The 16,791-nt window shown below is 37.9% G+C and overlaps 1 protein-coding gene across 2 annotated transcripts; it reads right to left on the bottom strand.

Moving 5' to 3' along the window:
* Positions 1-322: 322 nt before the first annotated feature.
* Positions 323-14,128, bottom strand: morc2 (MORC family CW-type zinc finger 2). Of its 2 annotated transcripts, XM_032578647.1 has the most exons (29): positions 14,006-14,128; positions 13,553-13,603; positions 13,267-13,413; positions 12,250-12,303; positions 12,118-12,152; positions 11,967-12,035; positions 11,789-11,879; positions 11,594-11,702; positions 10,084-10,243; positions 9,883-9,994; positions 9,635-9,760; positions 9,463-9,542; positions 9,295-9,377; positions 9,068-9,153; positions 7,858-7,998; positions 7,626-7,780; positions 6,612-6,740; positions 6,268-6,373; positions 6,012-6,144; positions 5,836-5,919; positions 5,148-5,399; positions 4,809-5,060; positions 3,547-3,660; positions 3,194-3,251; positions 2,983-3,121; positions 2,728-2,895; positions 2,014-2,107; positions 1,300-1,488; positions 323-1,194 (listed from the first exon to the last, which is right to left on the bottom strand). In XM_032578647.1, the coding sequence occupies exons 3-29, from the start codon at positions 13,332-13,334 to the stop codon at positions 1,126-1,128; spliced, it is 3,156 nt and encodes a 1,051-aa protein (XP_032434538.1). In that variant the 5' UTR covers positions 13,335-13,413; positions 13,553-13,603; positions 14,006-14,128; the 3' UTR covers positions 323-1,125. The 2 variants fall into 2 exon arrangements, with proteins under 2 accessions (XP_032434538.1, XP_032434539.1); XM_032578648.1 differs by lacking the exon at positions 3,547-3,660.
* Between the last annotated feature and the right edge of the window lie 2,663 nt (positions 14,129-16,791).

Here is a 16,791-nt window from a genome sequence, read left to right as displayed (position 1 = left end):
ATGGTAAGGAGACTATCTTGTTTTTTTTTTTACTTCTGGACAAACTTGCATCGGGTGATCCAATTACATTTGGAGAGCAATTAAATCAAAAAAAGACCCCAAAACAAATGACATTGTTCAGAATATGTCAAAATGCATTTTTCTTCAAACCTCAAGATTATGATCTACTTTTTGCTATAATATACAGAATGCACGGTTCATGGTCTGAAATCAGATGAAATAAAATTAAACTGTACAATTATGCTGAGAAATTACAAGTAATCAGGGTGTCGACAGAGTGTTTTACTTTGGACTTCAAGTTGATGCATCACACACAGGCAAATAAAAGTGTAATGGATCCTGAACCGGTTTTATTGTTGTAAGTAAAGTTTGTCAAAAATACACAACACTTGTTTCAATTAGAACAAGACTGAAAAGCATGCACCATTCAATAAAACATTTCCATGACTTGCTAAAAATCGTTTCAAAAATGAAGAACACAGTCACTAAATGATAAACATACATTTAGCTTTTCTTTCAAAAATAAGCAAAGAACAATCAAAGCATAAATGTAGAGGCTTTGAAGGAACGTTTATACTGATAAAACCAAGCTTGTAGTTCTCATTGGTGGATGTGGCATGTCACACTTGGTTCACTAACCGGGATGAACAAATAACGGGCAACACTGATGCTTTTCTTAGTGTACAAAAATAAAAGTTACTGTATAGACAAGTGTGTTTTTTGACTTGCTGTGCTGCCACTTATGGTGTGTAATATCCACCTGATGGGAGGATCAAATAAAGAACAAGTGCAGCTTATCACAAGCTGCACATATAAAAAGGAGCTTCCATTAACCTACACAAATTACGTTAAATGGATATAACATGTTTTAAACAGATAGACATGGTCTATAAGGAGATGTATAAAAAAAAAGGGCTAAAAGGAAAACCACAGGGCTAACCAACAATACAGAAACAAATCAAACTTAGGATTTAAGATGTGGAGAGATCGAAAAAACTAAACATCCCCAAATATTCATGGATCACTGGACAGAAGCAGTGGTCCTTGGGAGCTGTCAGTAAGCAACAGTTGAGGTGAACACTCAGTCTTTATCAGCTTCTGCTGCGTTTATCCATTCAGTCTTCTTTAGTCGCCTTTGGTTAGGAGGTCCTCTATGTATGCATCAAGTTCATCATCCGTGTTTATGTCAATATCCTAAAATGTCAAGAAAACAAATTTGTTGAATCATGAACAGCATCAAATGGGTCAAACATGCAGCAATGTGAAAAACAATGGACATTTCAGAGTAGTAGTTCTTACCTCTTGAACTTTCTGTAGAAGGGCTACAATGTTAGTTCGTAGTTTTTGTAGTTTTTCATCTGCTTCCTTCAGTTTGACCTCAGTGTTGTTGTTCTTTTCCTCCACAGCTTTGGCTCTGGCGTCAGCTCTGCTCTGATACGAGTTACACAACGACTGAAGCCCCGACTCGTACTGCTGGAAATACTCTTTCTACAGAGAGGGGAAAAACTCTGTTAGCATCAGAACCACTCGCTTTATCTTTATGACATTCTCTTTATTTTATGATGTAGAGGGTCTGATGGGGAGTAGTTAAAGTATCTCCAAGAACCAGCTGTTGCTCTACTGTCTTATTTATTGTCAGCTATATTCTCAGACTGCTCTGCTGCCGATAACAAATACGCTATAAAAATCTGTATCACAGGCCGTTTCTATTAATCTGTTTTTCTAACAAATCTGGGTGTTCCCTGACAAATCAATTTTACCCTTTTGCAATGACATTCATGATGAAAGAGAACAACGAGGGCAAAGTGGTTGTTTTTAACTGTGTTGAGTCAGATCTCTGAGTGACCAAACTGAGACAAAATCACAATACAGATGCACACCATGTAATTATGTTATGTTTGTGTTCAAACATGGACTCAAACAATTTGTTGGACTATGACTTTCCTCAGCAAAAGTACCCACAAACCAACAAAACACTGACTAGGACGTGTTTGGTTGCGTCATGTTTCTCACCAGAGGAAAGGCCATCAGCTCCTCAGCTGTCATGCTGTTAACATCATCCTTGGGAATCCGGAAAGCAGGAGGGAAGAAGTAACGCAACATCGTCCTGAAATACAAACAGATTGAAGGACTTCAGTCACATCATGTGGATATTCTATGAAATTAGTAACATACATCTTAAAAATTAAAATTATATTTAAAGTCCATTTATTTTTAGCATTTAGATGATTATAGTCTATAGCTAACTTAGAATATTATAGAAAATCCTAAATATATTTTATCCATGACGCTTGTATGTATGACGCTTCTTGAAGAGGGTGTCTGTGTTCTCCAGAATTGTCAAGGCTATGATATTTTTGTATTAAAAATACTTCTACATTGATTATAAATTAGCTGCAAGAAAGGGTAGAGTCATTGGGTGCAGTTCCCCTCCAAAACAGTTGGTGGCAGCACCACCAAATTAGACATTAAATTTATAAGCTTGCACATACATTTTTATATAGACATATATTTAATCACTTAAAGAACATATTTTCTATCTATGGTGCATAAATAGAAAAATACGGATGCATGTTACTTCACTAGCTGTAAGCCATAATTGGTAAAATGAACCAAAATAAACACTTGGAAAAACATGATTCTGTTTGCAAAACCTATGTGAATCCTTAAGTGAACTGAATAAAATGCATTTTTTGATGATAAGCAGCTGTACGGTATGTAGTTCACCTCAACATGGCCACCAGGCTGTCTGTCACCTCTCGACTGGTTCCAGGCTGAGTCGTGTCGGGCTCCATGGGGGCAGAACCTTTCTCCGTCTCCTGCTGGGTGTCAGGAGTCTGGGAGTTAGGAGACGGTGGCCGCATCAACCGTACTTCATCGCTGCCTTTGAAGACCCTTTAGAGAAACGTACAACATGGAAATAAAAATAATGTTCTGCGGTATGAATTTAAATTCAAAATGAAGCGAGATGATGTGTCTTACCATCGGTCTTTGGGTGTCGCTCGTGGTACGTAGTCAAATTTGACTTTCCAGCGAACGCTCTGTTTATTTGCCTCCACAGCGATGACTTTACCGGTAAACCACTCCTTATTGACGCGCACTTCAACCAGAAGACCTTTGTCTGTAAAAACAAAATATCTGTAGAAAGAAAACACTCTTTTTCATAAATGACATTTTATGTGTATTAACTGACCTTTCTGAGCATTTTTAGTGTCATTCTCTGGCTCCTTCTGCTGCGTTTTCTCAGGAACCTGCAAGAACACAAACATTTTACCACCACAGTACTAGAGCAACATTTTACTGAAGAGGGAGGGATGAAAAAGGAAAACATTTTTGAGAAATTGTGATTATTGGGTGAACCTAGCATGCAGACTTAAAGAAGAGTGCTATGTGTTAAGAAAACAACTAATATATTTTCAAAAAGTGATTAGAAGACACAAGAAGGTTAATCAGATGAGAAAGAAATCTCTTGATTGTTAGAAACTGTGAGAAAACCCAGCCTAGACTTATTTTCAAGGAAGTAGTGATGGAGCCCTGTAAAGCTACCTTCTCTTTAGCCCCTTGCTGTTGTGTGGGAACAGCTTTAGAGGCTGGTGTAGGTGGCTGCTGCCGTGCAGGAGTGGACAATCCTTTCTTCTCAGCATGAGAGTGTGTTTTATCCTGCAAGGTCAATAGCAGATCGGTTCTGACTGGAAAGCTAACTGAGCAGCTTGCATTAATTTGAAAAAGTCTCCAATTAAAATCTATCTAATGTAGTATTCTGCCCAGTTGGTAATCCACTTTGTTGAGGCACTCTGACTCTGTAGAGAGGAAAAGTTGGTTGAATCTGCATAAAGTACAAGGTGAATAATGGCTCAACATTACGCTACATCTATGTTCACTGTCTTCATCTATCATTTTTTCCCTCACAGCTTCATTTCATACGTCATATGAATATCTAAAAACTAAAAGACACATTTAAAGAATTTGTAGACATCTGTATGTGAACAATGTCTCTAGAAATAAAGAAGTTAAATAAAAGGTTTTCTTAATCTTTTCTCATTTTCAGAATTTGTCCTAAATTGTTGACATTCAGAAATTATATTTTTGACCCTTTCAGATTATAGTTTGATGATACATTCTCAACATCAAAGCTTCCATTACGGCGCCATGTGAGGTTATAGATCACGCAGCTGTGATTACTGAACCAAAGGTAGAACGTAAGATACAACAGGTAAAGGAAGTATATTTCTAAAGATGCTATTTGACATGAATGTTTCACCAGCTGTTGGTAACAACCCAAGTAATCCGTACATAGAAAGAAACTCCTGACTGTGCGTTGAGTGTTTGGCTTCAGATGAAGTATGGGACAGCCTGTAGTTTTTCACTGTGCCACAGCTTCACTTTACAGACTAAAAGGTTGCCAAAGCCTTAACCAAAACCACTAAAGTGACACTAACATGATGGAGCTTGCAACAACTCCATCTAAACATGGATTGATATTTAAAACTTAAATGTAAAGACGACACATTAGTGTCTCAATTTGTCATTCTGCCTTGCAAAGGCAGATCATGAGAATCCTTTCAACACCTTCAGATTGAAGCAAAAAATCTGTAAGAATAATCATTTGATCGAAAACTGATTTTGAATCAAGTTGTGAGAAACTTAAAAGATTCCCACTCCTGATGCAGACAGACTCAGTAGAATCTATTCTTTGGTTTTTAGAGTCGTCTAACCTTGTTGCAAGCAGTAGTACCCATTATATCTTAGATCTTTAAATGTAATTATAAGATGCTTTTTATGACATTCCATCAACTCTGTATTATTACCTCATCCAACTTCCCTCGTTTTGGAGGCAGGGCCTTCTCCACCACTTTACCACGGTTACTGGCAGCGGTAGCCATCTTGGATTTCTTCGATTGTGGTTCTTCTTCCATCTCCTCCTCACTGTCTTCTTCCTCCTCTTCATCATCATCATCATCATCATCATCGTCTTCCTCATCCTCACTCTCCTCCTGCTCAATTATCCTCTTGCGTTGTCCAGCAGCAGCTGGTTTGATGGGTAACGCTTTGGTCAAGGACTATAAGAGGACAAAACAAGAGAATTTCAGATCTTCTCCAAAGGAAACTCCAAGAAAACCTTTGGATACCTTAAGACTTCAATTTACCCGAGAGCTGCGACTGGGTGGAGGTGTTTTTGCAGAAGCTTTGGGTGTAGCCTTTGTTTCAGACGGAGGAATCTTTGCTGCAGCTCTTGTCCTGGACAGTTCTGGTTTAAGCGGAGTGGGAGGAGTCGCAGACGCTCGGGTGGGACGCTGAGAAGCTGTGCGTGACAGAGGGACGCTCGGAGCATTCTTCAGGAGAGCTGGGAGAGGCGGGGAGCGTGGACGTGACGTAGTCCTTTCAGAAGACCTTGTTGCCTAAATAAGCAACATGGAGGAAAGAGAAAATCTAATTACATCAAAGTTAAAATAGCCCTCGAGAATTACCTTGGATTTTCATAAATCAAATTCATAAACTTCAGGGTCAAATCAGAGCTTTTCTACTTTGTATTTGAGGTGAAGAAAAGTAGAATTTATTTATGTCCTAATGTAATTAAAATTTTTCAACACAACTCCAAGTAATTGTTAGTTTTCAAAATCACTTGAATCTATTTAATCCCCCCGCCCCCAAGATAAATGCAGATTCATCAGAAAGATCAGTTTCAGTGTAGTTTTGTTTTCTAGATAATATCAACATAAAGCATTATAAGAACAGTAATGAGGATAGATGAAAAAAATAAGCTTATGAAACCAATATGATCTAACAAACTTTAGGGAAAGAAAAAAAAATATCAAAGTCATAAGAAAGTCGTACCTGACCCGAAGTCTCTGTTGGCTTCATGCTGACTTCAAGTGGGAGCTTTTTGATGTCTGCTGCAGATTTAATTGTGCTGGTTTTCTGATTGAAAGAAATGATTTATTTATACTGTGTTATTAAAAAGAACTGAGCGGATGAAAGGAGGAAGCAGAAAATAGATGTGAATAAAATACCTGTAAGGCTTCTAGTTTCTCCTGCTGCTGTTTGATTTTCTCTGCTAGCTCTTTCTGTTTGTCTTCAGCTGTTTGCTTGTCCTTCTTTAAAACACCAGCAGGAAAATTCTGCTTCTGTTCTGGAGCGTCACATCTGAAACAAATTTTAAATTATTAGAATAATTAAAAATAAGACAAATATACTGGCACGAGGAAGTGTGTTATACAAACAATTAAAATTTAAAGTGCAGATGTTTTTGACATGTTCACTGTGCACCTGTCCTGGGTGCTGTCAGGATTCATGAGACAAACCCAGCTGTCAGGGTAGCGTTTGTCCACTGCGTCCATCTGGAAAGGCAGCGTTCTCCACTTCAAACACTTATCTAAAAATAAAAAGCAGAAGGGCAAGTTTGATCTAATGTACAGTACAGACCAAAAGTTTGGACACACTTTCTAATTGAATTCAATGAGAAGGTGGGTCCAAACTTTTGGTCTGAACTGAATACAGACCAAAAGTTTGGACACAATTGTGTGTCCAAACTTTTGGTCTGTACTGTATATCCTTAGGGAAACCTAATTGATACCCTTAAAGGAAACACTAAATCAACATGTGCAACTTACCACACTGAATAGTAATGGGTATCTCCATGGCACGGCGTCTCTTGTATCTCAGCTCTGTGGATGGAGGTGCAGACCAGCTGGCAGACAGATATCCAAACTCATCCCAGAACTTCACAATACCTTTTTGGGCTGCACAAACACAAAAACACTATTTCTTACAATGTCATGCAGTTACTAATTAGTTATTCTAAAAGGAAACAACCCTATCCTTGCTTGTTACATCTACTAAACATTTAATGTCGACATCATGTTAATACTATCAGGGGTTTTCGGTAGGAAAAGTTAAAAATCCAACCCTTTTCTGATAATTTAACAGACCATACTTACCGCAACAACAATCTTCTGTGTGGAAGTTGTTGCTTCCAGAAAAGACTGATCATTTAGAATGAAACTTTTAAACATAAGTTTATTTAATATCATAAACTCAGCCAAAAACCCACAAAGCTATAATGTCCCCAATTACAAACCACTTTTTCTTTTCACATCATACAACTTGATCTGCAGCATTTACAGGCCTCAATGCTTGAAGTCAGCAGCTGCTGGATGTAACTAATAAAACAACATGTAATCTAACTTAGTTACTTTAGAAATCAATAAAAAGAATTAATCAATAGACTGCTTACTTTTTCAAGTTAATTATGAAAACAATGCCAGTCCCCAATATAAGACATTAAATAACTTTCAAAATATAAACTCAGTAATTACTTATTTAATTAAAAACATTAACAAAACTTTTTTTGCAGACATCGCTCTCACACATGGGAGGACATTGTCTCAACTTCTCAGATGGATAAGTACAATGCTTCATAAAGGTTCGACATTTTGATATGCTGTTGATTAAAATCCGTAAAAATAAAGCACTTAATTCAATTATGTACCAAGAATTACTTTGAAAATCTGTCAGATAGAAAGACGTATTTTAATGCCCTCAATAATAAGCAGAATCACTTGCACTGCTTCTAGTAAGCTTTGTTACAGATACAAACTGCAGTCTAAAAAATAAAAACCACTTACCAATGTTGGTGTCCTTCCAGTACTGGGCTAAATGTTCTCCCATGGCCTTCAGTAAGTGTCGATACTCCTTAGCATCTGCAAAGTCCTGCTTGTTGTGGGTCGGCTCAAGCACCAAATATGGGACATCAACAACTCCGACTACGCCTCCACATGCCCTTAAAAGAGAAAGATTATTTTATTTTATTGAAGCCCTAAAGTGACAGAACGCTGAAGTTTCACTGTGTTTACGTACATGCCTCCCTCGAGCTGAGGACCCGTCTTCTCATACATCTTGATGAGACGAGAACAATTGTACACGAACATCCCGTCCAGCTCCCGCTGCCCAATATTTACTCCAAAGATAAAATTCAAGTCCTTGGGTTCCTTTAATGCTCTGAGAAAAAGATGAGTGGAGCAGATTGTTAATCCGAGTTTGTGTTATGGATTAAATTGTGTAAGGCTTAGAAATTAATCAACAGCGAATTTTTTTTTAGACTGTTGGTTAAAAGGGTTTCTACAAATGAAATTTTCATTCCATATTGTTGAAGTTTATCTAGACAACAAGTGTGAACTCATAAATCAAGTTTTCTTCATCTAAATTTGTATTAATTTTGATTAGTTTACACACAGAGCAGAAAATCCCTTTTGTTTGATCTGGGTTAATGTAAAAAGGGCTAATTAAGTAGAATATGCAAAATTATGTATACACCTGACTGAAATGTCTCAATTGATGACACTTGGAGGTAAGTAAAAAAAATGCTCATGCAGCAACATGAGCCGTTTCCCTTCTGTCTCCTCACTCTCCTGTGGCTGATTTGATAAGATTTCCAGTTATGTCTTCAGTTTTGATTTTATGGTTTACCCTGTCCTCAGACTGAAATGTGATCACTGACACAACCCGTTTATTATATATTTGACATTAACAATAGATTAAAACTGAAATTATATTCCTTTAATAAAACACAGTAGCATGTCCTAATCAATCCAGTTCAGTAATCAAACACAAAGGTTAAACTAATAAGTCCCACATGTTCTATTCATTGAGGTTGAGCTGCTTCAAAGTTCATAAAAATAAAAACAGTATGCACGTCTACTGCTTCTGTATAATACTAAGATGATTTCCCCTGATGCTTACTGATGCATATTAAAATATATTAGGACTTTGAACAAATACATCTAATTTGTTCAATAAGACATATTGAACAAACATATCTTTAAAATGAATGCAAGTTTATAAGGATTTTTTAAAAGGAAGTCTTAAGTGAAATCAGGTATTCTGAAACAATGTGGTTGTGGTCTCTAGCCTCTAGTTTACTGTAGTAGGTCTTACTGAGATGCACCCACTAGAAACATGTAACAATAAATATACATATATTTAATGTGCACTAAATGACAAGAAATATTGCTGCTGTATTGATCAAACGTTCAATGCCAACTGCATCTACTTCTGGGGGAAGACATACTTCTGTTTGGCTTCTAGATTTCTCTTTCGAATGTCAGCGTCCCTTCGTAGCATCATGGCAGAATCCTGAACTTTTCTCAGAATTGCCTGAGGAAATGAAGAAAATAAGTGAGAAAAATCAAAGTGAAATGTTACACAAAGATTCACCTCACTAAATGACAGAAAATTTTTTAAAAGATATTCTATGTCGACAACATAATCCAACTTGAACAGAAGATTTTTTTTTACCCTCGATTCTTTTGACAGATCATTTCCTAATCTGGCCTCCATGGAGACGCTCTTACTCTCCGCCTCTCTCGCTTTCTCTTCAGCTAACATACAGGGGAAAATTAGATCAGATTGACTTAAAAATACAGCAACTGTTTAATAAATCCAACGGATAACAGAGACACCCACCGATTTTTGCAAGATGATCTGCTTTCTTCACTTCTTGTTCAGCACGTGTTTTGAAACGAGTTGATGAGTATTTATAAACCCTTTTTTGTAAAAAAAATAAAATAAAAGAATATGCAGTCAGTGAAAGCAGCATAAAGTGAATTCAGAGTCAATACATTTGACATCATGTTACCTTGGTTTATAGAGACAGCAGGAGAGTCTCTTGGTTCTGACTTTATGTCCCTGGATAAAAATCCTCATGCGTGGGTCGATGTACAGAACAGCAGTGTACGCTCTGAATGATCTTCGTTCTGGTTTCCTGTGCAGATGTTCAAAACATTTCACACTGATACACATAAACAGTTACAGTATGTGATGTCTTTCACATGATGTTGTGGTTCCTTTGTTAGTCTTTCTAAGAAATCCTTTGGCTAAACTCACACTCCTTCAGCAGGTGTCCCAGCCATGAGGATGTCCTGGTGATCCGACTCTACATCCAGTTCTGGTTCTCCATTGTCCATCAGCTTTAGGTTGTAGACGACCACAAGAGTGCCTTAGGAAATAAACAGATGGAGGTAACCAATTTTATTCATGTAATTATTCACAAATAAATAAAATAAAAAGATTTTTTTATGTGCCTACCACTGCTGCTTTCTATTTTGTTGAACTGCTCCATGAGTTGGTGTTCATTTTTAAAAGGAGAGTATTTGAAGATGAGCTCGGTTTCTATTGCATACTTCTCAGGGTCAGAGGTCAGGGGCTCCTTGGTTTTCAGGTCCCAGGAGGGGAGTGGCACAATCACCTGAAATGAGAAGATGAGAACCTTCAACACGCTGCCATAAAACGCTTAAATATCAGCCATGTTCTAAAAACAACTTGGTGGTAATTTGGATGTTTAAAGTCATGAGTTTCTAGTAGATCTCCATGGTTTCCCAATAAATTGATCTGATGGATAATTATGCATTTATAAGACTTAACTTTGTTAAATACAGACTTCCCTGAAGTAACTGGCAACAAATAAGGTAACAAGAATGTTTAGGGAACTAAATTAAAAACAAACAACAAATAACTCAGTTTCATAATTCATTTCTTTCACGTTTACGACAGCGGCCAAATTGTGCAATACATTTTCTGACAGTTCTCTGCGTCAGGGGGTGCATAGTATTATCAGAACTTAACATGAGCATGATCCATTAGCTCAAACATCAACCCACTGAGTAAAAGATGCTGCCAGTGTATTTGTAAAAGAAAGTTAGCTAAAGTTGCTTCCACTTAAGGCCTGTAATTCAGGCAAAGGATTTAAAACCGTTGAAATGCCACTGAACCCCTGTGGCTCAGAGCGTTTGGCTTTGTGGAACAGAGGTGCAGCAGGTCAGTTTTAACATTCTCAACACCGCCATCATATCTCTCCTTAGACAAACACTGAAGCGCATCAAACGTCCCGATCCTGGCTTGAAAGACTCTTCTGTTGGGGGCCTTTCATTTTTAATCAAATGAGAACAAAGAGTAAATGCTGTCCAACGCTCGTCATAGCAAGGTGAATTGTTACTTAAATGTGTTTCCTCTTAACACAGCTCACTGCTGTGGTAAATTATTAGCTTAGTTTCAGAAACGTTTGTTTATGCATTTGGCAAACACCTCTATCCAAAGCAATACAGAAATGAAAAAGAAATGCATAGACCTATTTAGCCAAACCTAACATGATTATTTTACATTGAATGCAGTGGTGTAAATGTCATGTTACTCATTTAACATAGAGCAGTAATGGAGAAAACTGTTTCCTTACTAAAACACAGAGTTCCTATTTAAAACCTACGTAAGCCGTCCCGAGGCAGCTGATTGAAATGAATAACATGTTTTAAAAAGGTAGGCATTAAATAACTTTTAAACTAAAGTTATTTTCGTATCTTCAGACTGAGAAGTAGAAAATAGGTTTATTACTTGACAGATCAAAAACAAATGACAAGAGGCTGAATAAACCTGATGTTGCTACGCCTGTGTATATGCCTCACTACACAACATTTTTTTCATAATAACACATTAAATAACTTTCAATGCATAAAATAGACACACATATGTTCCAACCCATGTCATTATGTGCTGGTAGAAAACACCATGAGTTAGATATTGCAAGTAAAAATAGATGTCTGACCTCATCAAGCCCTTCTTCTTCATGGAAAGTCCTCGACAGGAAGAGACACGTCAATGTATTATCCTTTTTTGTGAACAAGATGAAGTCTTTCCCAATTCGCATTGAGCCCCTGGAACAACAAAGTTAAAATCCCATGTGAGACATTTTTACACCAGCTGCGTACAATAAATATCAAACAGACTTGAAAGCACTCACGATTTCAATCCATTTCCATACTGGCCGATCTGAGTGGACTCTGGGGAGCGCTTGTTTGACTTTCCAAACTGAATCACGTGGGTTGCCTCAACTATCAAAAAGGAGATGTTTCGAAAACACAATAAGAAGAGCACATCACTAAAAACCTCATTATGAGCCTACTTTAAGTCTTGCTTACTTGGGTCCATTCCAATGCCATCATCTAGAAAAAAAAGCATAAAACCACCACGAAGCTCTGGTCGTTTTTCTGGAATAGAAACAACAGTTATAAAATGCAATCTTTGTGAACAACTCAATGTGTAAAACTGGTAAAGCACTTATAACTGTACCGGTGTAGATGTCTATTCTAGTTGCATTGGCGTCTCTGTAGAAAGAAAAAAAAGAAAGAACGCAGAATTTAGAAAAAAATCTGTTCAATGAACATTATCTTGGTAAAATTAGTTTCCAATCAAACTTATTACCTTGAATTGTCCACAAGCTCAGCCAAGGCTCCAAATAAAAACTCATGGGTTGTTCTAAGAGCATACAATTAAGAATCTTAGTCCAAAGGTAAATACTAGGGCACATTCTCCTAATATAAATAATCTGGAACTTCTTGTTCCAAATTTGTAGTAGAAATGTATTCTGTCTGCAATGCTCTGTAAACTTCATGTGAGCATAACTAACATGCTTCCCAGCAACACCGTAAATTGTGCCAGCCAAGTACGCTGATGGCAACATAATAATGCAACTCTTCTTTTGTTCAGTTTTTGTAGAGGCGTTTGCTTCTCTCCAAATATGGATTTTTCTCATACAAACAAACTTATATTATCCAAGCTTTAGGTGTATACATATACTTGGCCGCTTTCTTTCTACTTAACTTCCCAATAAATTTGCTTGGCAGAAGAATGTCATGAATAGTTTTGTTTGTTTTTTTTTAAATTATGTGTTGTGGTTTAACCTCCCTGTGGAGGGTCTTCATGTTAGCAGTTCTCTATATGATTGTGCGGGTCTTAACATTCATGTTCTTTCACTAATGAAATTGAACAACTTAACTTTTCAATAATATTCTAACTTATTGAGATGAGCCTGTTTACAAACTAAATCAACACATGAGTTATGGGAGGTAAGACTTGTTGGAAGAGCTTGAATTGTAAGGTGTGTCCAGTGAATGGGCGTGTAACAGTCTGCACATTAACACAGCCTACAGACTGTAGCGCTAATAACCTCCCTGTAGCTGATTCAGATCTCACACAGGACTCAATGTTTCTTTAAAGGTACTGTAAAACATTGTGATACTGCTTTTTCATGATCCATCATATTTTCTGTTAGTGTGTTCACTGACAGAGGAAAGGGCTTTTTATGGAGGGATTCCTGGTTTTTATCTGGCTTAAAAACTGAAAATCTTAAATCTTGTTTGATTTAGTTGACTTCTTTTGTCATAAAGTTGAGCTGCTCTAAGATCATAAACTGGTCATATTGTCAATGTTTGTACTTACGAGTTTGTATGCAGGTACTCAAAGGTAAGCTGAGCTCTGCTCAGGTTGCTGTAGCTGGAGTAGGCCATGGCCCCTCAAACTTATGGTCTACTTCCTTCCTGTTTGCCTTCTTCCTGACCAAACGAGCTCTAGTCGAGAGCTTTCATTCTGAAAAGGGAAGTTAAAATTACAATCACCAGTCATATGTATTAAACTGCACACCTCCCTAATTCGTTAACTAATAGTCCGACGTAAGACAAAATTAACTGATATGGACGCTATGCAGCATAGCAAAAGTAGCACTCACGTAAAAGACTCCCTGCAGGTGAAGGTAACTCGGGTGGACCACGTGGGAGGCCTGTTGAAGAACAACAAAATGTTGTGACTTTATCAAGGAGCGTCTTTTGGGCGCAGTGCTGCCTGAAAACACGTTTCCACATATGACTGTCTAAAAGCAGCATACAGACAAGCTGGACTTCTGGGAAGCAATGCAACTTCGTGTTTACTTATGTATGCATGTTATAAACTGCTTATCTTTTGGACATCCATTGTTACTAATGTTTACCGTCTGGCTAAAACTGCAGCTAACGGACATTAGCATCCCTTGACTGTTTATGGGGCAACGACGCTACTAGCTAGCCTTTCACAGTCGTTAGCTAAATCTTGACATTTTGGCCAAATTTGCAGGCCGTTGTAATACGGCAGAAACTTCACACTGTAATAATCACACGCTAGAGGAATACATAGTTTGTAACATTACGTCTTGGTCTCCTTGGCATAAACCAATCCCACAGGCCGCGTAAAATCCAGTTTCTTCGACGGCGATAGTTGATTCCCCGTAGCGCCCTGACAATATACAAATCCCGCCTCTGTCTTCCCGCAGACCAATAGGAAAACAACATGGCACGATTCTCAATAACCATTGGTGAATACGTCCATCTACGTAAGCAAGATTACATACCGGTGCACACAAGGAGTTGAAGCGCACCTGTTTGCGCCAAAATGTGAAACTATTATCAAACAAACAAATTTCAAAAATAAACAACGATCAACTACATTTGTTGGGGAGGTTTTAAGACATATGTCTACTTTCTAACATGCACAAATAAGAAATTAAATTTGTTGAGTGTGTTCCCCACCCCCTAAGACCCCCAAATTAAATTCCTGGAAAGAGGAAGTTTCCAGCCTGCAGATTTATAAAAATAGCTGAGACTATTCCTTATTTTAAAGCATGAAAGTTTGAAAGAATGAAATCTAAAACATTTTGAGTAATTTGATAAGATTCAAAGTAAAATACTTATATTAATAATGGTTTACTTGTAATAATATTTACACGAACATTTGTGGGAACACTTACAAGAAAAACAAGTAACTGTAATTTTAGTATTAAATAATTAGAATCATGTATTATTCTTGGTTTCTTTTCAGAAAAACATCTGTAATAACTCACATTAGGATTATAATAAGTATAATTAATAAGTTATGGTTATAAAATCATAAATGAATGATAAATCAGAGAAGCTGAAGAAAATAAATGTGATATAAGTTATGGTTATAAAATTATAAATGAATGCTAGATCAGAGAAGCTAAAGAAAATAAATGTGATTTTGACATTGAACTTGAAATGGTGTAAAAGGTGTAACTGCAATTAAACATCACTAATATGTTGTAGGTAGATAGTAGGTGAAAGGTGAAAGGAAGGGAAAAAGGGGAACTAACAGGAGAGCAGAGATGATCACCGCCTTATTTAGGTAAAAGGTTGTGCAGGCAATGGACATAGGAGGTTGAGTAACCCTGAGACATTAGCACAGACATCAGGACATAATGTCTGAAGGACAGTGATGGATGTGAGGTCATCTGTCTAAGCAGACAGCCAATGAAAACGCACCAAAAGGGTGGATAAACCCTATATAAGGTGGGTGCAAAAGAGGAACCTTTTGTTGGATCCTCCGGGCAGCTTCGAGCCAAGAGATGGACAAAGAACTCTGCAGCTGAAGAAGAGCCGGGGCCACAGAGCCGAAGACTGACCTTCTCATGGAGACCAACCCGTCAGGCCCACAACCTGTGGCTTCAAATCGCACTTCTCTCATCGGCTGGGTTCAGACCCCAAAGACAAAGATGAAGACAAAGGCAAAGACAAAGAAGAAGAACTGGTGCCTTTTTTCCTGCCAGCACCAAGTCCTGTGTGACCTCACCATCCATGCGGAGAGGAGGCTCATCAGACCTACAGAGATTCCTGCCTTCGCCGATCAACATCTTCCTCCTGCTGCAGCACCTTCTTCATCATCAAGCCAGGTCTGGGGTTCGAAACGCCAAACTCCGTCCGTCTCTCTCAAAGGTTCTCTTTTTTAGTTCTCAGTATCAGCAGTAGGGAAAGATAGACTAGATGATTGATTTTACTTATTTGATCATTTCTGCTACTGAATTAAGCTGTACTGACCCTTGCAAAACTGCCTTACTAATAAAATATTTAGCATAAAGAAAATCTAAAAGATGTTGTGGACATTCAGTTAATGAGTCACCTTAAAGTTCTTTGATGGTTGTAAAATAGCTGTGATGTTTGATTCTGGAGAGGAAAAAGTGTAAAATGTTTTTAAGTTGCTGGTAGCCCAAATTTAAAACGTCATCCTTGGGACTCGCCCGAGTCACTAAAACCTACCTGGTTCAATAACAAATGCAAGTTGTAAAATAGAGAACGAGCGACCGTTAACAGGTGTGCTCTGTGAAACTAGTTGGCTGTAGGCTGCTCAGTCTGGCTAATTCACAGGGGGAAGAAGGGTGGGACACCTGGATGTAGGCCGTCAGAAAACCAGGCGAATCGTTTCTCGAAACCAGCTTAAACAGAGTTTACTTCAGTTCTGGACAGGGTAAATCCCGGCAGATTTAGGAAACTCAATTAACCCGTTAGAAGGAGAGCTGGTAGCACATCTCCCCTCTCAGAAGAGGAAGTAGAGAGTGAGACAGTAGAGACAGAAAGGAGGGGGGGGGTGTTGCGCAACAACAAGTGTTAGTTTAAGACCATGGTCTTCAAACTATTGCACCAGTACAACTGGAGATACTTGGCAAGTATTTAAATTTATGGAGTCAAAAGGACCAGACAGTCAAAATGCACAGTTCAAGAGTCCCAAGTTCAGTTTAATAAAGGATTTCCACACAGTTTGGAGAAGTGTAGGGATTTTATTTCAGCGCTTTTCAGAGCTTGGTAGCTATGGGAAAAGAAAATGTTTGTATGAAAATATATTAATATTGCCAGATTATTCTCTACTTCATCATTTTTTTGTGTTTCATTTTGGTATACTTGCTTTGTTCCTCATGCCCTTTCTTTCTTGTTTTATTTGTTCTTACCTTCCCTGGGCTCTTCCTCTTCCTTCGTTCTAACCTTGCTTCCTTCTGACCTTCATTCCTTCCTGTGTCCAACCTTTCCCCTTGTGTTCTTTCCCTTTCTGTCCATGTATTGTTCCTCCTTGCCTTGTGTGGCACTGTTCTTTTTTATTATAAAACACAGAAAACTCTGGAAAGTTGAGTATGAAAAAGCCTACACTTTT

The sequence above is a fragment of the Xiphophorus hellerii genome, chromosome 12 (genome assembly GCF_003331165.1).
Source record: "Xiphophorus hellerii strain 12219 chromosome 12, Xiphophorus_hellerii-4.1, whole genome shotgun sequence".
NCBI lineage: Eukaryota > Metazoa > Chordata > Actinopteri > Cyprinodontiformes > Poeciliidae > Xiphophorus > Xiphophorus hellerii.
Note: the sequence above shows the minus strand (reverse complement) of the source record. Positions and strands in the feature narration are given on the sequence as shown.